The sequence below is a fragment of the Bos javanicus genome, chromosome 18 (genome assembly GCF_032452875.1).
Source record: "Bos javanicus breed banteng chromosome 18, ARS-OSU_banteng_1.0, whole genome shotgun sequence".
NCBI lineage: Eukaryota > Metazoa > Chordata > Mammalia > Artiodactyla > Bovidae > Bos > Bos javanicus.
Genome location: NC_083885.1, coordinates 25,113,095 through 25,138,436, shown reverse-complemented (window position 1 = coordinate 25,138,436; position 25,342 = coordinate 25,113,095). Strand labels below are relative to the sequence as shown.

At 52.1% G+C, this 25,342-nt stretch overlaps 1 protein-coding gene across 2 annotated transcripts in view; it reads right to left on the bottom strand.

The window, feature by feature from the left end:
- Nucleotides 1-3,266: 3,266 nt before the first annotated feature.
- The window catches only part of SLC12A3 (solute carrier family 12 member 3), a 39,824-nt gene continuing 17,748 nt past the window's right edge, over nucleotides 3,267-25,342 (bottom strand). For both annotated transcript variants that reach the window (XM_061387273.1, XM_061387272.1), the window contains exons 16-26: nucleotides 25,140-25,251; nucleotides 24,465-24,605; nucleotides 23,344-23,450; nucleotides 21,483-21,565; nucleotides 20,347-20,424; nucleotides 19,610-19,711; nucleotides 17,393-17,504; nucleotides 14,634-14,720; nucleotides 11,564-11,699; nucleotides 10,072-10,139; nucleotides 3,267-4,416 (exon numbers count right to left, since the gene is read on the bottom strand). In XM_061387273.1, the coding sequence (XP_061243257.1) occupies nucleotides 4,275-4,416; nucleotides 10,072-10,139; nucleotides 11,564-11,699; nucleotides 14,634-14,720; nucleotides 17,393-17,504; nucleotides 19,610-19,711; nucleotides 20,347-20,424; nucleotides 21,483-21,565; nucleotides 23,344-23,450; nucleotides 24,465-24,605; nucleotides 25,140-25,251 (1,168 nt within the window). In that variant the 3' untranslated portion in view covers nucleotides 3,267-4,274. The remainder of the gene's footprint in view (nucleotides 4,417-10,071; nucleotides 10,140-11,563; nucleotides 11,700-14,633; nucleotides 14,721-17,392; nucleotides 17,505-19,609; nucleotides 19,712-20,346; nucleotides 20,425-21,482; nucleotides 21,566-23,343; nucleotides 23,451-24,464; nucleotides 24,606-25,139; nucleotides 25,252-25,342) is intronic.

Genomic DNA, 25,342 nt, shown 5'->3' with positions numbered 1-25,342 from the left:
GGTAGAGTTCCCTGTGCTATACAGTAGGCTCTTGTTATCTAATATATATATATATGTGTGTGTGTGTATATGTTAATCCCATTCTCCCAATTTACCCTGCCCCTCTTTATCCTCTGGTAACGATGAGTTTGTTTTCTATGTTTGTGACTCTACTTCTGTTTTGGAAGTTCATTTGTACCTTTTTAAAAAAAAATATTCCATTTATGTGATATCATATGCATATAATATTTGTCTTTCTGTGTCTGACTTACTTCACTCAGTGTGACAATCGCTAGGTTGCTGCAAATGGCATTATTTTGTTCCTTTTTTATGACTGAGTAATATTCCTCCACTAATGATCTTTTCTAGGCTGCTTTGTTGGCTGCCTCTTCTTCCTGCCCCTAAATGGAGCCCTTCTGAGGTCCAGCCTCTAGCCCTCTCCATTCCCTTCACACTCTTTCTTGGTGATCTCACTCAAGCTATGACTTTGATTTCCTGTCCATGAGTGTGACTCCCAAATCTACTTATGGTCTCTGCTTTCAGAGTTTCAGGCTGAAACAGTGGACACCATGAGCTCTTCCTGAGCTCCAGGACCACATTTCTGACCCCTGGGGTGTCTTCGAAACCAAACCCACCTACTTGCTCATTTCCTCCAGCAGGAAGCCTGATCCCTTATCCTCCATGTGACACAGTTTGTTCTTACAGCTGCACAGGCTCAACTTCTGGGGCCCTGTTCCGTCTACACGTACATCCAGGCCATTCTCAGTTCTGGAAGATGCCATTTCTTCCTCCTCTTTCCCCTGCCCTTTGTCAATCTGAAGACTGTTGAGGCTTGCTGGCTTGCTTTGGCAGTTCTGCATATCGTCCTCTCTGGGCACCCTGCCTTCTCTCCTCCAGCCTCCTCTATCTCCTGTCTGGCCAAACTTCCTCAGGCTCAGGCTTCCTTTACCCTCAGTGGCTCCCTAGTGCCTTTGAATCAGTTCTGAGCTCCTCAGCCTCCCCATGGGGGCCTTGCACTTGAAGACCTTCTCTATCTTATTTTCTCCCAGTTCACAACTCTCTTAAACCAGGAAGAATGGTTTATTTCTTGTTCTCCAAACATACCTAGTTTGGAGAATTACAAAAGCGAGTCACATAAGAGAGTCACAAAAGAAAATGCTCTAAAGACGCAAAAGAGGGAGCAAAGACTAAAGTGGAAGGGTGGAGGGAATTATTATTTTTTATTATTTATTTATTTGGCTGTACCGGGTCTTAGTTGCAGCATGCGGGACCGTCAGTTTTGTTGTGGCACGTGGGATCTTTAGCTATGCCATGTGAGATCTTTAGTTGCAGCGTGTGAGATTTTTTTTTTTAGTTTCAGCACGGGAGATCTAGTTGCCTGACCAGGGGTCCAACGGGGAGCCGCTGCCTTGGGAGCATGGAGTCTTAATAGTCCCTGGGAAGTTCCCTCCACTCTCCACCTTAGTCTTTACTCTCTCTTTTCCCTCTTTTGCATCCTTAGAACATTTTCTTTTGTAACTCTCCTATAAGCTGGAGCAGAAAACACTTATCTTTTCTTGCTACTGTCTTTTAACCGTATGACATTCTGCTGTTTTGCCTCCCAGCCAGGTGGTTTTTCTTAACACTAGACCACATGGTATTTTTAGAAACTGTGTTTGTTATGGCTCCCTTTCAGGCAGGGGCGCTCATGTCACGCTTGTGCTTTCGGTCATAAGTTTGACCCTCATTTCAAGTGGGCAATTACCAACAAAGCTGGTGGCTGGACTTTCCTGGGCCCTGTTTCTGTGAACACTTCGAAAGTGGCTGGTACTTTTTTTTTTTTTTTTTTCCTGCTCTCCTGAGCTATACACAGCTACAAGCAAAACCTGGCTGCTTTGCATGTACTTGGGGACCTCTCAGCCAGGTGGTGGTTCAGGAACGTTCCAGCTAGTCTCATCTGTGTGAAACCCACCTCGCCCTCCAAGCCACACTATAGGCCAGGTAGGTGTGTAAAAGGGAATTCAGTCCAGACGGGGCTTTCCATGTTCTTGTGAGACCCACAGCTCTCTGCCTGAGAGGGGAGCTCAGAGAGCCTATCTTACATCAGAGCCACAAGTCTGGGCAGGAACTGAAAGAGGACATGAAATCTGGAGGCTGAAATGCCAGGGGGGAAGTCAGGAGCTATCTGAGCAGTGGATCCTGGGGGAGATAAGTGAGGAGTTCCTTCTGCAGTGGCAGGGTGGCTGCTGGCAGTGTTGGGCTCCAGCTCTGATGACCACCTCTCTGTGGTTTCCCGGGCACAGTGCCAGGCTGGACTCCTCACTGACGTGGAGCATCTTATCATCCAGACACAGACACACACACAGCGGACCAAAGTCTCTTCATCTCTTAGTGCTTCACATGCCCAGCGATGACTTGGTGGTGGTGGTGGGTATCTTCACAGCCTCTGAGCACACAGTAGCGCCGGAAGTGGTGTGCCACAGTGGGGGTGGGGGTACTGAGGAATGTGTTCTCCACCCCACCTGGTGCCCCTCACTTCCATAACACTAATCAACCACACTGGGGACTTCCCTGATGGTACGGTGGCTAAGAACCCGCCTGCCAGTGCAGGAGACACAGGTTCCATCCCTGATCCGGGAAGATTGCACATGCCTTGGAGCAACTAAGCCCCTGCGCCCTCTAGAGCCCTCGAGCCACAGCAAGAGGAGCCACCACAAAGAAAAGCCCGAGCACTGCAGCGAAGAGTAGCCCCCGCTCACCACAAGCAGAGAAAGCCGGCACAGCAACGAAGACCCTGCACAGCCCAAAGAAATACACACGTAATTAAAAAAAAAACAACACGTGGGCCAAACCAGTCAGCAGCAGGCCAGTTGGCTGGTGACAGCTGCCTCAGTCCCATTCTCTCATTTCACAGACTGCGGCTCAGAGAGGGTAAGGGGCCATATCTGAGGTCATAGTCAGTTTTGGGGGGAACACAGAAACTCAAGTCCAGGTTCCTTGGTGGCCACGCTCTGGCTCTTTCCACTCAATCTCTCTGCCCGTTGGTTTGAGGCAAGATTGAAATTCCTGGGAGACTTTTTAAAAGATTAAAGAAGACAGGCTCTCTGTGCATCTTCAAGCACATGTAAGAGAAGCAAAGGGAAAAGTAAGTGACCCCTGTAAACATCCATGTGGAAATCCGGCACTGTGACCTATGGGACCAGTGGAAGCACAGAGAAAAGTTTAATCCAGGGTCGAAAAAACAGTACAGTTAATTTTTCCAAAACACTCAGCGGAGTTGAGAAACAGCCTGTTCCAAAACAAATAAATTCTGTTGACTGAGTAAATGTATTTTTTATTCTTTTCATTGTTTTTGACCTCACTGTTAACTCAAGACTTTTTTTTTTAAACAAAGCTATTATCATTGTTCAAAATTTAGATTCCAACATGGTGAAGTGTTTTATTTAAGTTCCCAAAGTCAAAGCATTCTCTGTTCTTGGATCAGAGTCTCCTTGAGGTCAGAAGAGGGAGCAACCATTTGCCAGGAAGTGGTTTTCCATGTGGCTCTAGAAAGGCTTTGCCTAATCTGGAGTGGGAGTTGGTCCCAGTCCACTGCATGGCTCAAAGGCAGCCCCTCTCCCTCCTTCAAGTGCTCGGCCAGGAGCTCTGTCTTTCTCAGCAAAGGATAAAGATTGTTTTGTCACACTTTTGTTTCATTGTATTTGTTCCAAGTTTCAATGTCAAATAGATTTCTTACTGTGGGTTGCCATCTAGAAAAGTTTGAAAGTCTCAGTTTACCAAAGAACCAACCAAAACACTTCAGACACATTATTGAAAGTGAAGGAAGTGAGAGGCAGTTAAATAAATTTGCATTATTATGGAGGCTCAAGGGGCCCTGTATTCCTCCTGCAAGGGTTGCAGGTGCATGTGGGGTGCCCACTCGCCTGACATTGGTATGGGGAGGCGTGTTTAGGGGGTGCTCCCAGGAAAGGTCTGTAGAAACCGCCAAGATACACATCCAGAAGTCTGTCTCAAATTTGTACACAAATCAAAGACTGAAATCTTAATTTGTTGTAATCAAGAGCAAAAGAAAACTTAAAAGGGATATGGACCCGCCAGATAGAGCAGACAACTCTATCTGCTACTTCTTGAGCCCATAAAAACAAAACCCAGAGCACAAGTCCAATGGGAGTGGGGTCCAGCCGATGTTTGAAAATCTACCAACTTCTTCCATCAGATCATCAGATACTACATGTGACAGGGTATGCCTTCTGTGCCCGTGGATAGGTAGGCATCCCCTGCGCTCAGGCTTTGGGCAGGTGCAGCCAAGCCCAAAGTTACTGGCAGTAAAAGGTGAGCACGTTCTCCTGGTTTCCTCGGATCAGGATGACTGGAGGTCTGAGGTCCTGGGACAGCGTCTCCAGCCAGGCCATGTAGAGTGAGCTCGGGCACTTCCCCTTCCTCCCTATGGGCAGGGTGCTGTGGGGCAGGAAGAAGCAGCAGATGGGAAATTAACCAGGGGCCTTCCCCATGAGGCCCAGCTCCCGGTCTGCTTCCTGAACAGCATCTCTGTTTGTTGGCCCCTTCAGTGCTCCTTCTTCCCAGCCACCCTAGGAATGACCTGTGGCTCTTCTTGAAAGCATGACTTGAAATGTAACTTCACCCACAAAGCATTTCTAAACAAAGCCATGGCTTGTGAGGCCCCTGTGATCCTGGCCCCACCAGCCTCCACAACCTCCCCTCCCACTGCCCTCAGGCTCCCTCATACCCACACAGCCACAGAGGCTTCCTTTCCACTCCTGAAATAAACGGCCAGCTTGTTTCTGCCCCGGGGCCTTGGCACATGACATTCTTTCCACCCAGATGGCAGAGCCAGCTCCCAGCTCTTCAGCTTGGCTCCCTCGGGTCTTGGCCCAAGTGCACCTCCTTCTCGGATCAGCCTCTTCAATCCCATCTCCCCCTCTTTATCATGTCACCCTGTTTCATTATCTTTGTAACACTTCACACTTGCAAATCCTCTTTTCATTTATTTGTTGTCTGTCTCCCTCCGCTAGAATGTTTGTTCACGCATGGGCAGGTGGGGTCTGTCTTATTCACCTGTATGGAGAACAGTCTGAGGCTCACGGCGAGGCTCACGGATCCCACTCCTGCAGCCACTCGGATCACGCCAGCCTCGCCTCTCCAGCCACACCCCTGCCTGCAGCCACAGCAAAGTGATACGTTCATGGGTTTCAGCTGAGTGGCCTAGTCCTGGCTCCTGCCACATATGTAAGGCCTTGGGAGCAGGACTCTGCCGTCTCCCTGAACTGCCTTGTCTGAACTGCTATGCTAAGCAAATAACCACATACCCTCGGAAGGCTCTTCAGCCACATTTTCATGGCTATTTCAGGAAGCGACTTTTCCACCATCTTGAGATTCCAAAGACACCTGGTGATGACTGCCACCGCCCTGCTTGCGGCTCTTGCGGGAAGGCGGCATCATACCGATCCCACTGGCGGTGCACAAAGCTGGGGCACCAGCATGTTACATGGGCCTGAACCTTGTTTGTTTTCCCAAAGTACACCCACAGGTACTGTTTCATCTGAACCTCAAAACTACCCAGGGGAAAAGCTGGGGGAACCGGCCAGACAGGAGGATGCTGTGCAATGCTGGGCTTCAGAGGCTGGCTCTGGGTCAGAGAAGCTGCTAGAGTCGTGGCTTGCCGCTTCCTCAGCCATGTGGCTGTGACAAAAGGCTCATTGACCCTAAGCCTCAGTTTTTGTTTCCCCAAAGTGAACACACATGATTCTGTCATAGGCTTATGAGTTCCAAAGAAGCCCCAGGTCGTGAAGGGTACTGCACAAAAGCACTGGCGTAGAGTGAGCACTTTGTGACGTCAGCAGTATTGTCACCACTTATTACCATTTGCCAGCTCAAGATGACCCAGCCGGTGAGTGGCAGAGCTGGGACATGACCCAAGGTCTTGGGATCTTTCCATCCCCATGATCCCAGCTCACTGCAACCCCTCCTCTGCTGAGAATCGACATCCCCAAACAGCTGTCCCTTTGTTTAAAATTCCCTTCTCAAAGCTTCTTTTGGGACAAACAGTATCCTCCCTTATAAAGCAAGGTCCCCAGGATCAGGGAACACCATGGGAACAAGCACATTCCATGAAGCCAGTGTCACCTTAGTTAATAGACTGAGTTTGTGTTTTTCTGCTACCTTTCCCAGGAAAAGGGAAGTGGAAATATTGAAACCAAACTTTCCTGATTTGACAGTCACACTAAAGGCTGGAAATGCCCACTGGTAACTACTCATCGGAAAAGACCCTGATGCTGGGAAAGATTGAAGGTGGGAGGAGAAGGGGACGACAGAGGATGAGATGGCTGGATGGCATCACTGACTCAATGGACATGAGTTTAAGTAGACTCCAGGAGTTGGTGATGGACAGGGAGGCCTGGCGTGCTACAGTCCATGGGGTCACAAAGAGTCGGACATGACTGAGCGACTGAACAGAACTACTGGTATTATACGTTCTTTTCAGGGACTGCAATTAGAAATGTCTAAGGCTTGGGGGCCTAGTAACTGCACTATCCAGGGCAGGGGACCTCCATCACTCCTGCTGTGGCTTTTCAAGCCCCAACATGAAGTTCCCTCTCAGAGCAGAGCCTGTCCATCTGTCTGCCTGTCCAAAGGACAGACTCCCTTGGCACTCTCCCCCAGTGCCAGCGAATGACACGCTCTGTTTCTGCCCACAGGATGTGTGTGGTGTAAGCTACTAATCTTTTGAAATCAAGCTGCTCCAGAACAAAGGAGCTTTTTGCTCAGAAGTGCTTCGCTTAGTCACAAGGAAAGGCAGCCTTGGATCTAACCTAGATGCAGAAAGATAACCGAGCTTCAGAACCGGCATCTGGGGCTTCAAACCCTAGTCACCACCTGGCAGATTCTGAATCTCTCTGAGACTCAGCTTCCTCGTCTCCTAAGGGTGTGTGCTGCGGTGGGGATGGGGGTAAAACAGAGTCACTTCATAGAGTTCTGAAAATTAATAGGCCCAGTGGATTTAGGAGTTTGGGATTAGCAGATGCAGGCCATTATGTGTAGGCTGGATAAACAGCAAGGCCTTACTCTGTAGCACAGGGAACTATATTCAGTTCCCTCAGATAAACCATAACGGAAAAGAATGTGAAACAGAATGTGTATATATGTCTAACTGAATCACTTTGCTATACACCAGAAATTAACATAGCATTATAAATCAACTATACTTTAATAAAATAAATTTTTAAAAAAGTTAGGACTGCCCTTGTGGTCCAGTGGTTAACACTCCATGCTCCCAATGCAAGGGGCACAGATTGAATCCCTGGTGGTAAACTAAGATTTCACATGCTGCTCGGTATAGCCAAAAAATAAATGAAAAAAAAAATTTTTTTTATTAATAAACCCCAATGCCTTGAGTGTCACAGAGGCTCAATCAATAAAATGCACTTTGATTGCTATTATTCTATTACTATTTGTCTTTGGTGACTTCCAGGTGCCACTAGTGGTAAAGAACTTGCCTGCCAAACAGGAGACACAGGAAGCACGGGTTTGATCCCTGGGTCGGGAAGATGCCCTGGAGTAGGAAACGGCAACCCGCTCCAGTATTTTTGCCTGGAACATTTCATGGACAGAGGAGCCAGTGGGCTACAGTTCATACGGTTGCAAAGAGTCGGACACAACTGAAGCAACTTAGCACACACGCATTTAGCTTTGAGGAGGGAGTGTTTATAAGAAAAAAGAGGGGTCTAGACCCAAAAGTTATGCCAGAAATATGTGCTTAGTGTGGTCAAGGTTGTTGGGCTAGTTACAAGGCTGGTTTATTAGTGTGCAGTTTAAGTTGAGCTCAAACAAGGACTGTTAATCAGATAAACCACTGATTAGTAGACAGCAAACAAGCCAGTTCTGCCTCAAAGCTGCTCTAGAAAACAGCCCCATGTGTGCTCTCTGATGTGCTAGAAAATGTGATTTTTGTCATTTCCTGGAGGCTTGGGAGGATTTTCTCATTCTTGGGATTTCTGGGAAATGTGGGCTCCTGGGCTCAACCCCAGACCCTGATCTAGAAGGAATTGAGGAATTTGCTGTTTTCCACACCTCCCCGCCCCCTCAATGGTTGAAGCAGGGGACCCTCAGGGTGAACTTTTAAAGGCATGTCTCCGGGTTGGAGGAGCAGAGCAGCTGCTCCCCGTGGTGCTGGCTGGACAGCCAGGGCCCTTTCAGGCAACTGTGGCAGACGCCCTGGGGTGCACCTGTGTGCCGCTCTCTCCTCTCCCGTTTATTTGTATCAGCTAATCCCGGAAAGGCTGGGGGCGGGGATGGGTTTCCCCTGTGAGATCCAGAAGGTGGGGGAGTGGGAGGGGAGAGGTGACAGCAGGTGGTCCCTCCCCAGATGAAATTCCTCCTCTTATGGCCTGAGTCTGACTCATTTTAGTGGCAAACTTAGGGTCATAGAATGTTAGAGTGAAAGAGAATCTTCGAAATAATTAATTTAACTCTTCTCTATAATCAGGGAGGGACTTCCTTGATGGTCTAGGGGTTAAGAATCCACCCTGCAGTGCAGAGGACATGGGTTCTATCCCTGGTCAGGGAACTAAGAGCCCACATGTCTCTGGGCAACTAAGCCCAAGAGCCACAACTACAAGTCTGGGGGTCTTAACTAGAAGAGAAACTACAGAGCCCACGCGCCCTAGAGCCCGTGCACCACAACTAGAGAGAAGCCCGCACGCCACGATGGAGAACCTGGGTGCTGCAAGTGAGACTCGATGCAGCCCCAAAAATAAACATTCAAAAAAAATGTATAATCAGGGAAGCTGAGGCTCAGAGAAGGAGAGTTACTGGCCCAAGGCCATACAGTGGGCTAATGGCAGAGACAAAATGCAAATCTGCTTCTCTGAACAGAGGTGGCACTCAGGAAGAGGTGCTTTGGCACACCTATGCCCCAGATGGCACATCCCAAGTACCACACCCAGGGAAAGTCGGGGAGCCATCCCAGGATGAAGCCGCTGTCACCGTCTTACTTGCTGACCCGGCCCACAACCAGGCTAACCTGGCCCTAGAAACGTTCTCTGAAAGATATTGACCAGCGGCTTGGAGATCAACTTGCTTCCCTTACACTACGGTCCCCACACCAAAGGAAACATGGAGCACTTTCTTTGTAGAAAAGATTATCTCCCCATGAGCCCCAGAAAGAACGGCTCCAGGCAGAGCCAGCTTTGGGGGCAGCCACCTGTGCGGTCACGAAGCCCCGCACTGAGACGGGTCCCAGGCTGGGTTTCACGCTCTGCTGTTACCATTCTGAAGTTCTTAATCGCCTTTGAACAAAGGGCCCCACATTCTCACTGCGCACAGCCTCACAAATTGTGTGCTCCATCCTGGTCTCAGGGTGTGAACAAACAGGTTCGGCGGCTTTCCCCGCTGTCCTGTGGAGTCTGCGGTAGCTCGCCCCAGGAAATGTCAGGGGCTCCTCTGGGCAGAGGGCTGCATTCCCTCTGAGCCGGCCTGTCCCTGGGAGAGGGGGCTGGGCGCCTGGCTGACCGTGTTCTGCCTCTTGGCCTCCATGAGACTGTCCGCACCACTGTCACCTTCCCCTCTTCTTCCACTTATTCAGCCTGGGTCAACGGCCAGCCGAGGCGGCTCCTAACCAGACAGGGCCAGCAGCGAGAGAGGCTGGAGCAGCCCCGGCCAGGGCAGGGTTCTGATTCCACTGCCCAGACCTGGCACCAGCATCAACTGGGGGTGGCTGGTGACCAAAGAGAGCTGGCCAAACAACTAGGAATCGATTTTCTTCCAGAACAAACTGGGTCCCCTTTGCCAAGCTGAGTTTGGCAGGAAAAAGCAATGGACAGGGGAAAGCAGGGGTGGGGGGAGTCGGTGAGGCTTGGGACACAGGGACCCAAGACCTCGGCCAGCTGGTGCGCTGGCGTGGGGCGTGGGGCGTGGGGCACGGGGTGGATGCAGGCCCGGTCAAGGAGTAAGAAGCCACCCAGATTGTGTTTCTATGGGCCTGGGGCCCTTCATCCTCACAGAGGAAGGCTCGGGTCCTCAGCCAGTGACCAGCCCTCTAAAGCTGACACTCTGGCCTGGGCATCAGGCTTCTCCAGCACACAGGTCACTACTTACATGACAACCAGAGCAGCATCTCGGGAATAATCCAGCAGAATCTCGTTCAGCCTCACCTGCCGCAGGGACTGGGCAAGGAAAAGCCATGTGGTCATTTCCCACGTCCCCTGAGCGATCCCCGCCAAGCCCAAGTCCACATTCTTGAACATCTCAAACTGGGTGTGTGAATTGTCCCCCCTAAATTATGGTAGATTCTCCCACCTCCAAGAAGGTGACTGAAAGCCAAGCTTACCTCCTGGAGGAGCCCCTGGGGTGTTTTCTTCCTGACCTTATTATTGTGGGATTGTGGTGGCAAAGAGCACCTCCCGTGGGGTGGGGAGGGCTGGGTTCACATCTCAGCTCTAAGAGTTTCCGACATCGAGCAGGCACCTTGCCTCCCTGAGCTTCAGTGTCCTCAGCTGTGAAATGGGTGCAACAGTGCCCTCCCCGGGGAGTCTGGGGAAGCCTGAGTGAGATGATGCACACAAAAGCTCCAGGGGAAGCACTTGCTAAGGTGCACTCAGCAATGGTGATGGCTCGATCTCCCCTGTGACAGAGTAGGCAGGAGCCTTCTGTGGACACGACACATTACTCAGCCTTTTCTCAGGACTGGGTGACTCTGGAAGGCTCAGGGGCCGGGTCAGGGAACTCCCCAAAGCTCAGGTGGGGCTGAGCTGAGGGCGGACTCCCTCCTCCTCTCCAAGGCTTGTCTCTGAATTGTTCGGAAGTGGTGGACACTCAGGGTCTGATTGTGGATACCCCATTGGAGAGAAAGGAAAACTGAGGGCAAGTGAGTTCACCCAGATCTCACATGGGCAGCATTTGGGTGGAATCACTCTGTGTTGTGGGTTGCAGGATGTTTAGCAGCATCCCAGGCCGCTACTTGCTAAGTGACAGCGGCCATTCCTGCTGGCAGGTGACAGCCAAAACTGTCCCCAGAAATCAGCAAATGTCTCCTGAGTCCTCAGAACTACTACCACCATGGAACTCACAGGGAGCAGAACTGCTCTCCCCAGCTTAAAATGGGCATGGCAGCCCCCACTCTCCTTTAGGCCTGAGCAGAGTCCTGAAGATGCTGCCTGGGAAGGGCGTGGGGTCCATAGCCTAGGGGAGAAGCTCAGGCAGCTTTATGGGCCCACAAAGGACAAGCTCTACCTTGACCTTCACCATCTGCCTCATGAATTCCTTCCTGCAGGCATGGAAGAACAGGGGAAGAGAGGGAGAAGGGCCCCAGGCAGTCCATTGCCATGGCCAGGAGGACTCAAAATGGACCAAGGGACCAGGTTCCCACACCAAGGATGGCTCTGAGATCAACCCCTGGGTCACTCGTCAGCCTGAGCGTGTGTGGCTTGAGGACACCTCAGAGGCTTGGTGCAGGGAGACTAGAGTTGAGGGTCAGGGGAAGGGGTTCAGAAGCCCAGGACAGATGGGGGCACAGGCCCTGACCCAGGGGAGCACCTCGGTCAGGAGCACCCCCACCCCCACCCCAGCAAGGCCCTTCTTTCTCCCGCACCTTGATTCTATTCTTGTTAATCTCCTCATCCGAGATCTTCCAGGGGCAGTCCCGCCTCATCTCAGTGACCGTGGCCTCGTCCTTGAAGCCGTCATTCAGGCGGAAGGGTGCAATCATGTCCTCAAAGCGCTTGATGCTGGGGGCAGAGAGAGCCAGTGAGACTGGGCAAGGTGCCCATGTCCAGGGGAACTGGGTCCTCAGAGGGAGATGGAGGTGGGGGCCGTGGGGACATACATTTCAGGCTGAAACCCTTTCTGATGCTGCTGTTTACACCAAGCAGCCTCTGTGTTGAATTCAGCCCTGACAGCTGCGTCTGACTTTGAACAGGACTTCCACAAGTGGTCCGTGAAGCCTGACTGGGATCCATCTCCACCCCCTGACCACTCCCGCCCCAGGGTGTTTACCGAGCACTGCTCTGTTCTATACAGCAGTGAACAAACCAGACAACATCCCCAGGCCGCACAGAGCTCGTGGTCTGCTGGGCGACAAATAAGCAGGTGGATACAGATCAGAAGACTTATGAAAGCATATGCTGAGTCCTGGGATGGGAAATACTTGGGCAGAAAGTCCTCTCTGGACCCGAGGATGCCCTTCCTTCCCAAGCTAGCTATGCACAAGGAAGGGGGTGTTGGAGCAAACAGAATGGAAGGTGCAAAGGCCCCGAGGCAGAAGTGTACTTGGGCTGCTTGAGGAGCAACAGAGAAGCCTGTGTGGATGGAGCAAGGTGAGTGCAGGCGTGAATGGGATGCCCTCAGGTAAGTCAGGGAAAGGAGGCAGCACCAGCAAAGGAAGCTGAAAGAAGGATCCCTGAAGTGGGAGGGATCCAGGAGAGGGCAGCATCTTGGATCCAAAGGGGCTGTTTCAAGAAGGACCGCTGTGTCAAATGCGGCTGTGAGGCAGAGAACGAGGAGGACAGCCGCGGGCTCTGCAGACCTGGTGCTGCAGAGGTCACGGCCCAAGCTGGAGAGAAGGATTTCAGCGGAGCTGCAGGAGGGCAGCCAGACTGGAGTGAGCTGGAGAATGAGGGAAGGGTGGGAGGAAGCAGCCACAAAGAGGGTAGCGTCACTTTGGAGAAGGTTGGCTGTGCAAGGGAGGAGAGAAATGGTCCAGGAGGTGAAGGCAGATGCAAGGGGAAAGATGGGGTTTAAAGACAAGATGGGCTGGGGGGTTCTGCATGTGGCTCCCACTGTCCTCTCCATGGGGGAAGGTCTCCCCCTCCCATCTCTGTTCACGGCCGTTCTCAAGGCTCTGCTCCTCCACTAGCAGAGATGGCCCTGTTCTCCTTTGCATCTGCGTCCATCTCTGCACCATTCTGATGCTTCTTGACATCCTCCCTGTACCTCAGCCAAGGTAAACCATGCAGGGCAGGGCTGCAATTTACTCACCTCTGCCCCTGTCGCTCAAGCACAGCCCTGAGAGAATGGGGGAGTCAGTATATCCATCACTGTTAACTAGTTCCTTCCTTCAAAAAAATATTTATTTATTTGGCTACTCTGGGTCTTAGTGGCAGCAGGAGGGATTTTTAGTTATGGCCTGGGGGCTCTTACTTGCAGCATGTGGGATCTAGTGCCCTGACCAGGGATTGATCCCAGACCCCCTGCACTGAGAGCTCGGAGTCTTAGCCACTGGCCCACTAGGGAAGTCCCCTTTCTTTTCTTCTTGATGTCCTTCCTTCTCCAGGTAAACAAGGGCTAAAGAGGTCAGGACAGACCTTACTTTACTGAGAAGACAGAGTGCTGGAAAACCTCATTTCGACAGATTTACATAAGGCAATCCTATCATAAATGTCTTCTTTTAAGAATGTGCAACTGAATCATTAGGAAAGTAACTTATTCCTTCTGGCCCCACAATTGAGCCCTGCTACAAATTCACACAGGAGTTTGCTTCAAGTCTGCCCACTTGCCATTGCATGGGTGAGCAGGGGAGCGGTTGCCCAGACCATTCGACATCTTCTACTCCCCAGGTGCCAGTGAGTTAACATAACATCAGGGGCTGCAGCTGCCACGCTTCTGCCTCAGGGCCCGGGGAACTTCCGTTCTGTTTGCTCCAGTGCCCCTCAGCCCCATGGAGGGGACGTGCCTCTGCCGTGGCCTCTGCAGAAGGAGCATCCTTCCAGTGGTGTATTTCGGGGCATATGATCCTGCCACTCGTGGCCATGGCCAACTGGACTAAAGGTGGCCAAGAAATAGACCTTCCGGTGACCTTTACCTCAGCTTGGCAGGAAGCAATGAGCTGGGATGGTCACAGTCCCTTTTTCAGACACTTAATTTAAGCAATGTCCGGAGAAGGAAGGAAGCAGTCTGTAGCAGAGTTAGGACTATAGGGAAAGGTGGAGATACAGAAAGAGCTCAGAAGCTACAAGCGGGCAGAAGCCACAAATCCAGCCTTGACTGATCATTGACTCTAGGCAGGGCGCCCTGTTAAGCATGTTACATGGATCGCCTGAGACTGTGGTTCTCAAAGTGAGGTGCCTGCATCAGCACAGGAGAGCTTGTTAGAAGTGCACATTTTCAGGCCTCACCCCAGACCTAGAGACTCAGAATCTTGAGGCTGGGCCCCAGAGTCGTGTGTTCACAAACCCTACAGGTGATGCTGATGTTTGAGAACCACTCCTTTATGAAAACGATACAGGGGTTGGAGAAAATTTAGAAAATCAGAGTAGATAAATCAGCCTTTCATGAGTAGCCAGCAGCCTGAGCTTGAGAGGTGTGAAGCTGGAGACTTTCTCAGCCCCAGGGTGTGCGGGGTGGGTGGGAGGCCCCTGGCAGATGAAACACCAGCTCTGCTCTAGGAGCAGAATGGCCATGAAGAGCTTCAAAAACACTGGGTCTGTGAAAAGCATGAGTGGGAACTTTCTTTGACCTTCAGCCCAGGTATTTTTCTGGCAAAGACCACAGTTCTGTTATGCAAAGGACCAGGGGGCAAGGGGAAAAAACTCAAACAAAAATTAATGGCTGCAAACTCTTTCTTTCCAAGAGCCCAGTGTAGGCAGGGGCAGGTGAACCGGGTTGCCCTTGGTTTACCAAAGGGCCAACCCTTCTCCCTGGAACCCCCAACACAGAAAACTCACTGCTCGGCCCGTGGCTTCTGGTTGATGTCGGGAAGGACGTGAACTTCGTGGAATCCCAACCGGAACTTGCTCAGCAGAGAAATGATCCTGGAAGACAGAGGTTTTTTTTTAACGCATTCATTCCTTCAGTGAGTTTTCACTGAGCACCTGTGGAGGATATGTATGTTAGTTGCTCAGTCGTGTTTGACTCTTTGTGACCCCACGGATTGTAGCCCACTAGGCTCCATGGGACTCCCCCAGCAAGCATACTGGAGTGGGCTGCCATTTCCTTCTTTAGGGTATCTTCCCAACCCAGGGATTGAGCCTGGGTCTCCTGCATTGCAGGCGGATGCTTTACCATGTGAGCCACTAGGGAAGATATAGCAGCGAACAAAACAAACTCTGCCCTTGGGGATTTCACATTCTAGCCGACGAGGGAGGCAGACAGTAAGTGAATATTGATAAAGCAGGTCAGATGATGACAAGTGACAGGACAAAGGAACTGTCCTTAAGTCTCAGGTGGCCATCTCTGGGCTAGAGCGCCTCACATTCTAACGTCTGCGCACCTGCTGGGGAGCTTGTTACGACGCAGGTTCTGATCCAGCTGGCCTGGGTTGGGACCTGGGATTCTGCATTTCCTTTTTTTTTAATCTTTATTTTAAGATTTATTTATTTACTTTTGGCTGAGCTGGGTCTTTGTTGCTGCATGTGGGATCTTTCCGGACCAGGGATCGAACCCGTGGCCCCTGCATTGGCAAGTGGATTCCTAACCACTGAACCACCAGGGAAGCCTGGGATTCTGCATTTCTAAGAAGCTCCCAGGTGATGTGGGACTGCTGGTTCACTGGCCACACTTTGAGAAAAGAGGGTGTAAGGAATGGGAGGTGAACGGTAGGAAATTCCTCAGGGTGGCTGAGGGAGCAGGTAACACATATGAGCTGAGTACAGAACCAGGAGTGGCAAGCCAGATAGCCCTGACTTTGTGTCCACAAGGAGGAAATGGCAACTGTGGTCTGAAGCAGTCAGGGGAGGCTTCACAGAGGAGGTGGCAATCTGGCTGGATGGTGAACAGTGGGTAAGACTGTTATAGACTAAAGAGGGTGGATAAGGGTGTTCACACCGGAACCACACAAGGAGGCTTCTAAACGGTACTTGTGCCTCGGCCCTAGCCCGCCCATTCCATCAGAATCCCTGGGCAGGACGCGGTGTTGGTGACCAGGACTAGCCGGTGGGGAGTGAGCACCCCAGGAGGAGAGTCCAAATAAGCAAAGACATGGGGGTGCAGGGGATGGGGTGGGAGCAGCGAGGGGCTGCCTGGGACGGTGTGGAGCATGCCAGGGAACAAAAAGGAGACAAACTGCCATCGCTGGTCCCGGAACTTGGGAGTGAACTTAGGAAAGCACAGCTGGGGGCAGCACAGGGGTGGCCTGGGGTCACAAGGAAGGCAGAGGACTTGGGCTGGTCCAGAGTCAGCTGGGAGGAGAGGAGATTTCACAACCTTTGCTTGCAAGACATCCTGTGACCCCACAGTGCCGTGGCCTCGATCTGAACCAACACCCCCTGAGCCCAGCTTTGAGTGGGAGCTGGAACAGGAAGCCAAGAGGGCAAAGCAGCCTTTGCGGTGTGTTTATCTTCTGGAAAGGAGCACAGAGAAGCAGATGTTGCGTTTCCCAGGCAATGTTCTCCTCCGCATTGAGGAGAAGGGCCCTCCAGTGGAGAAGCTCTCAATGGGGGTGAGGGCAATAAGATGGGGTTGCTAGTCACCCTTAACTCATGCAGCAGGGGTCATGGGGATGTATGAGGTACTGGCATAGGACTAGGGTGGCACAGGCCATGGAGTCCTGTCCCTGGGGTGTCACAGCAGGCACTCAAGGCTGTGCAGGGTTTTCTCTCTGGCTAATTAACTGCACAGTTTGGGGCAAGCCACCCACCCCATCCTCCCCAGCCTGCCCACACCCTCCAGCAGTCCTCGGTCCTATGGCCTTCGACCTCACTTGACCTTGCTCTAAAGCAACAGGGGCCCAAATCTAGCCCACGTGTGCCACCTGCCCGACTCCTGCCACCTCCACACCTGTGTACGTGCCCGACTGTTTACTTCCGTCTCAGCTTAAGTCAACTCACATTCTCACTTAGATATGTCTTGAAAGGAAATGGCTTCACAATTTAATCAGCAAATCAGCAACCCTTGCCAGAAAGATGAGGCCGATAAAACCAGTAAACCAACATCACTCAGTTCTGGCAGATGCCATCACCTGCCCAGCACTTGAACCAGGCCGACTTCCTCTTGTTCAGACAGAGAATCAGCCATGGAGTTGGAGAATGGAGTCTCTTCTCACCAAGAGATTCCAGGGGATTTGCTGCCCTTCATCCCGGCCACTTAAGTCACCTCTGGCCTCACCAGGGGTGGCACCTGAAGCTTGGGAGTTGGGGGGTGCGGGGGCTTGGGTGGGGAGTGGGGGACGTTGCCCCGAAGGATTCTAAGCTCTGCCCTCATTTCTGAGGGGCAGGGCCTTCTCCATCCTTCATTTAACTGCAAATCTCCTGGAGATTTGTGGATTTAAAATTTACCAGCCCTCCCTGCCATGGCCAGGACTAGGACATGTGTATCTTATTAAAGGGGACAGGACACCAAAACCGCTTCTGAAATGGAGAGAAACCTCCTCCTGTCCTAAACTCTCTCACCGCTGCTGTGACCCGAGAGCCCTGAGGGGTGGAATGGGGAGTAGGGGCAGGTGTGGGCAGGCACGGGTAGCCCTGGATGGTCGGCGCTCCCCACTTACGCCTTCCTCTCCTGGTCCATCCTGTTGATCTGGCCCCCCACGAACACGCGGATCCTGCATTTGCTCCATCTCTTCTTGCGGCCGAGGAGATAGGGGATGAGGAGGGTGAGGCCTGGCAAGGAGGGTGCCGTGAGTTAAGAGAAAGATGCTCTCAGGATACAGCCTTGTCTGGGTCCCGCTCCACTCTGCCTCTAGCAACCCCATCCCTTCTCTTGACCTCAGTGTACTCATCTCTATAATGAGTTTGCCAGGTGAAACCAGGGTGAGACATGGGCTCTGTGGGCTGGGGTTTACTTGAATGGCATGATGCTTTTATTTATTTTTTAAAAATCTGGGGGGCTTCCCTGGTGGCTCAGTGGTAAAGGATCTGCCTGCCAATGCAGGAGACACGGGTTTGATCCCTGATCCAGGAAGATCCCACAGGCCTTGGAGCAATAAAGCCCGTGTGCCACAACTATTGAGCCTGTGCTCTACAGCCCGGGAGCTTCACTACTGAGGTTGCATACCCTAGAGCCAGTGCTCCGCAACAAGAGAAGCCACCACGATGAGAAGCCTGCACACCACAAGAGAGTGGCCCCTGCTCGCCACAACTAGAGAAAGACCCACACAGCAACAAAGACCCAGCATAGCCAAAAATAAAAATGCTGCTGCTGCTGCTGCTAAGTCGCTTCAGTCGTGTCCGACTCTTCGAGACCCCATGGACTGCAGCCCACCAGGCTCCTCCATCCATGGGATTTTCCAGGCAAGAGTACTGGAGTGGGGTGCCATTGCCTTCTCCGAAAAATAAAAATAAATTAAAAAAAATTATTTTGGCCTTTCAGGATCTTATTTCCCAGAATCAGGGATCCAACCTGTGCCCCCTGAAGTGAAAGTGCCCACCAGGGAATTCCTGTGCACAAGGCTTTTAAATATGTGAGCCAGCATTTAGGGGGGCGGATTTAAACAAAGATCATGGCATCCGGTCCCACCACTTCATGGGAAATAGATGGGGAAACAGTGGAAACAGTGTTAGACTTTATTTTTCTGGGCTCCAAAATCACTGCAGATGGTGACTGCAGCCATGAAATTAAAAGACGCTTATTCCTTGGAAGGAAAGTTATGACCAACCTAGATAGCATATTCAAAAGCAGAGACATTACTTTGCCAAAAAAGGTTCGTCTAATCAAGGCTATGGTTTTTCCTGTGGTTATGTATGGATGTGAGAGTTGGACTGTGAAGAAGGCTGAGTGCCGAAGAATTGGTGCTTTTGAAGTGTGGTGTTGGAGAAGACTCTTGAGAGTCCCTTGGACTGCAAGGAGATCCAACCAGTCCATTCTGAAGGAGATCAGCCCTGGGATTTCTTTGGAAGGAATGATGCTAAAGCTGAAACTCCAGTACTTTGGCCACCTCATGCGAAGAATTGACTCATTGGAAAAGACTCTGATGCTGGGAGGGATTGGGGGCAGGAGGAGAAGGGGACGACAGAGGATGAGATGGCTGGATGGCATCACTGACTCGATGGATGTGAGTCTCAGTGAACTCTGGGAGTTGGTGATGGACAGGGAGGCCTGGCGTGCTGCGATTCATGGGGTCGCAAAGAGTCGGACACGACTGAGCAACTGATCTGATCTGATTTCACATGCAAATCTAGATCGCTGTCATTTATCACTGTATGATCCACACATGACTTCTCCACTCTGTGCCTCAGTTTCCTTATTTGTAAAGGGAGTTAATAATCATTTTCACCTGGGGACTGCATTAGGTTAACCTATGTAAACCCTTGGTATCAAGCATATAGTAAATGCTCAGAATATCTTCTCTGTATCTAGGACTCTATCAAGGGTGGGAACAATAAAACTGAGAGTCACAAGAAAATCAAGAGAGCGTGTTTTTCTTTGGTAAGTGATGAATATGCCTACAGCTTTGCTGCGCTCCAGCTCATGTCTCCCACTTACATCACGTGCCCGTGACCCCAACGGCCTGTCCAGTCTGAAGTCCCTCCTCACGCTGACCTCACCTGCTCCTTTAAGTCCCTCATTTTACAGCTGAACACAGAGGGCCACAGGAGGGACCTGGCCAGGCTCCCGTGAGCCCAGTGGTGGGCCCAGGGGCCCCATTCCTTTTAGCTGGGCCCCGAGGTCCCACCAGTGGCCTTGTCAGCGGCCAGCGAGGGAGGCCGAGAGTGGAGGTCATGGAAGGGAGGCAGCCAGGGGAGAGCCGGCATCCTGGGGCACTGACCTCCATCGTCGAACAGCCAGTAGATGTCGATGGTCTTCTTGCCCTGCTCCGACTGGAAGACTGTGCTGGCCTGCTCCTCCTGCACCAAGGCCTCGGGGTCCACTGCAGGAGCAGAGGGGCAGGTCAGGTGGGTGCGGAGCACAGGGAAAGGCCTGAGGCTGTCTGGGAACACAGCATGGGCTTGTGCACACGGTGGCCGGAAGCCCTTGCTGTGCGCATGCGCTGGGGACGCCCTCCTATGGGAGACTCCCCGGGGCAGGGACCCCGGAAGAGCAGTGCTGGGATGTGCCCCTCCTCTGCTCCCAGCTTCTCTCTCCCTGGATTCTGGTTGGCTCCGGGGGTGGGACCATTCTCTTAAAAACTCCCCTGTGCCCCTCACAAATGCCCACAGGACACTCCCAGCCCCTGCACTGTTTCCCTGCTTCCCAGAGTGTTGTTGCCCCTCTGCATTGGAGCATGGCCAGGGGGCCCTTGGAGGGGCAGGACTTGGGCCCCAGAGCCTACTGGATGGTGTCCCACGATGCCTGGACTCTGAATTCTCCAGCAGGGCTGGAAATCTTTACCTTGCCCCTAGCCCCACTGCCCTACCAACTCCCTGTGACCCAATCCTAGGGGTTTCAGGTCACTGCCAAAAACAAAAATCTCCTGCCCTTGGCCGAGTTCCCCCGTGGCCCATCACTCAGTGCTCCCCAGGGTGAGAGCTCCCTGTGCCTCTGAGTTGGGGTGGGGGGACTGACCTGTGCCGGAGACAGACAGGTGGGCCCCGCCGGCCCTGGCTTCCTTGCTATCCTCTGCTGGATCAAACATAGGGTTAACTGAAAAAGAGGGGGAGCTTTGTACCCAGGCTTCTCTGGGGGCCCTCTTACCCTGGGGGAAGGTCCTGACTCTGCAGCTTCCACTGATCTGGTCTCTACCTCCCTGCACACTCCATGCACCCCCCACCAGCTTCCTGTCTGCTCAAACAAGGCATGCTCCTCCCCACCAGGTCTCAGCAGTGGGTGGGTGGCCTCAGAGCCAAGCGCCCTCTTTCCCCAGCCCTCTCCTTCTAGAAATAAGCGCCCTCCTCAGAGAGGCCCTCCTGCCCACATTCCCCTCCGTGTGGGCTTCCTCAGGACACCTCATGAGCTATCACTGCCTGCAATGAGTCCTGGGTCCACTGCGTTTCCCCCAGAATGTCAGCTCCTCCAGGGCAGACTTGGTTTTGTTCCCTGCTGCACGCCCAGCACCTAAAGCCACCTTGGTCAGGAGTGTGGCTGCTGCTCTGCAAATTCTGGTTGTGTAAATATTCTTTGAACTACCAGCTGCCAGGCACACCCTCAGCCCATCGGTGACCTGGGTGAACAAGACCCAGGCTGGCCTGCAGCATCCGCTCCTCTCAGCATCACACCCCCCACCCCCATTGTCTTTATATGTGTTATTTCTATCACGCTTCTAAAAATAACGAGTTCAGATCTATTTACATGTGGCCTTAAATGTAGCACATCTCCCTACTCTATCCCCAGCTTTCATGGCCTCTCTGTGTGTGTTTTCATGCTCTGGGGTCTTCACGTGGCTCTTCTCCCCATCTTTTTCTCTCTCCTGTCTTAGTTCCTCTTTATCCCATCTGGTTACAAATGCTCCCACGGTGATTCGGGGAGCTGTGGTCCAGTCAAGCAAGGCCTTGAACTAGTCACATCCCCTTTCAGGACCTCAGTTTCTCCTTTTAGAAATCTGATGATTTCCATCAAAAACTGACTTCCTAGGAGTCTGTGACCTTTTATTCCTTACTAATTTCCCCCTGTCCTCCCTGAACCACTTGGAAAAAAAAATGGGTTCTAGAGCTTCCTGGGATCCTGTTGTCTTTGACAGGGGTGTCAAGAAGGGGGGTACTCACTGTGCGCCTGCATCACCTCTGAGATGTTGAGGCCCTCACGCATCCTCATGACACAGACACCGTAGTTGAGATCAAAAGCGTCGCTGGAGAGAGAGGTCATGGGGTCAACCTGCTCTCGGCCCCGCCCCAAGCCCCCAGCCCCCAGGAGGCCTGTCTAGAGCTGACCCTGCCTCCCACCATACCCTTCTCCTCTCTGGGCCTCAGTCTCCCATCTGTATAACGTGCAGGCAGGACCGGAGAGGTGGCCAGGACCCCTCTAGCTCTACTGTCTGAGGCACTGTGGATCCTGCAGACCCTCTTGGGGGAAACTGAGTCAGGCCAGTCTCGGAACCAGCCCTGTCCCCCTGATTGTTGCTGTTGCTCAGTTGCTAAGTAGTGTCCGACTGTCGACCCCATGGACTAGACTGTAGCATGCCAGGCCTCCCTGTCCTTCACTATCTCCCAGAGTTTACTCAAACTCGTGTCCATTGAGTCGGTGATGCCATCCAGCCATCTCATCCTCTGTCACCCCCTTCTCTTCCTGCCTTCAATCTTTCCCAGCATCAGGGTCTTTTCCAATGAGTCAGTTCTTCACATCAGGTGGCCATAGTATTAGAGTTTCAGCTTCAGCATCAGTCCTTCCAGTGAATATTCGGGGTTGATTTCCTTTAGGATTAACTGGTTTGATCTCCTTGCAGTCCAAGGGACTCTCAAGAGTCTTCTCCAGCACCACAGTTTGAAAGCATCACACGTGGCTCATCTTCACATCTCTACCAACAGAGGTGGGGATGGGAATTGCTACTCCCATTTGACAGATGCAAAATCTAAGTTTTAGGGAGTAACTTGTCTATGACCACACGCTAAGGAAGTGGCCAGTTCAGATCGGCCTCACTCATGAAGACAGCAGTGGGCTGTCTGTATGGTATGTCTGGAAGACTCCCACCTCACAAGTATATTAACTGCCTGGTTGACAGGGTGCCCAAGAGCCCACCATCAGGGCTAATCTACTAGGCTAAGCACTGCCCTCTCTGAACTCTAATCACAAGTCTCTGGGACTTTAGGCTTCAGCAGTTTGGAGTTTTGGCATATTGAAGCCACTATGTAGGGGTTCCTACAGAGCGGGTATGTACTGCCTCCTGTTGTGATTTTGCTAGAGACGGTGAGATGCACTGCTCAGTCATACAGCTGGTTCCCAGCAGACCTGGAAGCCAGGCCCAGGTCCCCAACACTCAGCCTCATGCTTGTTAAATGCCCCAGCACACTGCCTCTCCATACCCCATCAAGGCAGAAAAGCAGCTCAGGCAGGCATTTTCTGGACTTTGCACAGCAAGAAATGAAAGAGAATGGGTTTGGAGTTAACCCTGAAATCCCAGGGAGTTTATCCCCTGGTCCCATTCCCCAGCTTGTCGCCTCCTCGGAGGCCTGGTTTCAGTGGTACCACCTCACAGCTTGAGAGCTGGGTATTTGCAGGTCTTCTGCAGCCCCCAGGTAAGCACACGATTTTCACCTAAAAACTCACATTTTTGACTTTCTGAAAAACTAGAAGACCTGGCAACACTGGGTCCTCATTTCTGCCTGGCACAATTAGCTGGAGCCAGGGAACACCTGTTCCTTTCCGTTTGCCACAGTCCCCACCGTTCCCTGATGGCCCACACCTGGCCCACTTCACTGTTACTTGCCTGTTCTCTGCCAATCTGGGTGCCTATGACCCACGGGACAGAGTGGGGGACCCTCCGTCTGTCTTTTCTTCCTCAGCTTTGAACCAGTGGACTCAGCTTCTTACAGCGCCCACTGCTTCCCCTCTCCTTCCCAAGGCCCAGGAAACGTCAAAGGCCCAAGTCAAGAGGCCTCAGGCCCTGCCCCGCCTGGTGACCTCACTCACTGCAGGATGCCAATGTAGTCTTCCACCGTGGCTGGGTGAGCCGACTGCCAGTTCTTCTTGAATCCGATCACCAGAATGTTGGGCTTCATCCTCCCGAGACCTGCGGCCTGCCACAGGGTGGGGATGTGGTGACGGGTCAGGCCTCTGTTCTGTGACTAGGGTGGAGCTTGGTCTCAGCCCAGTTTCCCTCTCCGCCATGGGGTGGGGGCTCAGGAGAAATATCTCCCAGTTCAAGGTCCTCGTTGCCTGGATACACCCATGAGAAAGGTGAAGCTATAGCCAGAGTTATTCCCTGAGGCATCTGCAAGCAGGGCTAACAGCTGGACTGTCCCATTAGTTCTGGATTATCCCAGCTACTGTTTATTTATGGAATTATTTCCTGTAACAGGGCACTTGAATTTGGACGTCAAGCTTAGAGTACTCCTGGGTCACCTAATCCATACATCTTTTATATTTCTCTTTTTTTAATGTTAAATTTTTTTTTTAATTTTTGAGGTAAAGTTTACATAACATAAAATCAACCATTTAAAAGTGTATAATTCAGTGGCATTTAATACATTTAAAATATCACACAATCATAACTTCTACCTCTGCTCCAAGTAGTTTTATAATCCCAATAGGAGACCTTGTCTGCTCTTTTTTAATCTTGAGAAATACTGGAAACTATTGAAAAGGAGTCCCCTATGTTGACTCAGAATTAACAACTGTTATTTTATCCATGCATCCCACTTTACAAATAAGAACACTGAGCAATAAAAGGAATTGCCTGAATGGAATGTTCTAGAACTTGACCCGAGTGGTGGTTTCATAGCACTGAGTGGTGTCTGCATTTGTAAACATATATCAAACTCTACACTATTTCACTTTGCTGTCTGTAGATTATATCATTAAAAAGTCCCCAAACCACAAAATGTGTCAGCAGCTCCCACCGGTCTCCAAGGCAGTGTCCCCGGGGTCCTGGGCACTTGGAGAAGGTGCCCTGAATCAGCACATCCAGAGAGGGGGAGGAAGGTGAGACTCCCATTGCAGCAAAAGGGGCTTAAACTAGCCCACCGGGGCATCCCACTTCCAGGTTGCCAAGCAAGTAGTAAGGCCTCTGGGGAAGCCCCAGGCCCACCCACCTGCATGAGAACCTGGACACCGCTGCGGAGGTCCTCGGCGAGCACGTCGGAGTAGAAGGCTTTGATCTTCCTCTTGTTCAGCCACTTGGTGTGCCCGTTGGCGATGAGCCGGAGCTCAGGCATCCTCTGTTTGCGGGGGCCCTGTGGGTGGCAGGGACACATGACCTCAGGGGTGGCCTTTACCCTCTGACCTGAGACACAGTTCCTCTCTTGCCCTGGAGGTTGTCCCCTGGGCTCACTGCTGGTTTCCTTTACAGAATTAGGGGAAAAAAAGAGGAGGAGGAGGGCTTCCCTGTGGCTCAGCTGGTAAAGAATCTGCCTGCAATGAGGGAGACCTGGGTTCGATTCCTGGGTTGGGGAGATTCCCTGGAGAAGAGGAAGGCTACCCACTCCAGTATTCTGGCCTGAAGAATATAGTCCATAGGGTCGCAAAGAGTCAGACACACGAGGACTGAGCGGGAAGGCCAGGAGGAAGATGGAGGGAGCAGGTGAGGGGCTGGGCAGTGGGGAGAAGCCAGTGACAGGGACAGGGAAGGGGAGAGAGCCTGTCCAGGCTCCACAGCCCCTCCTTCAGCCCCTACCTCACCCTACCCCACGCCCACCCTTGGGGGTGGACCCGGTGCCCAAAGGCTCCTCCAGGAACACAGCCCCACCCTCCCTGCAGGGGACACTCACCATGAGCACATGGCCACAGATCATCAGGCTGAGGTTCCGGGTGAAGGTGCCCACGAAGTCCACCAGGGCCGGGCGGAAGTTGGGGGGCCCCGTGAGCACCAGGCACTGGGGGCTGAGGAGGGGAAGGGAAAGAGCAATTAGGACAGAGTTGGGGGTGTGGATGCCAAATAGAGTTGCTCCAGGCATTGTCCCATCTCCAGGAC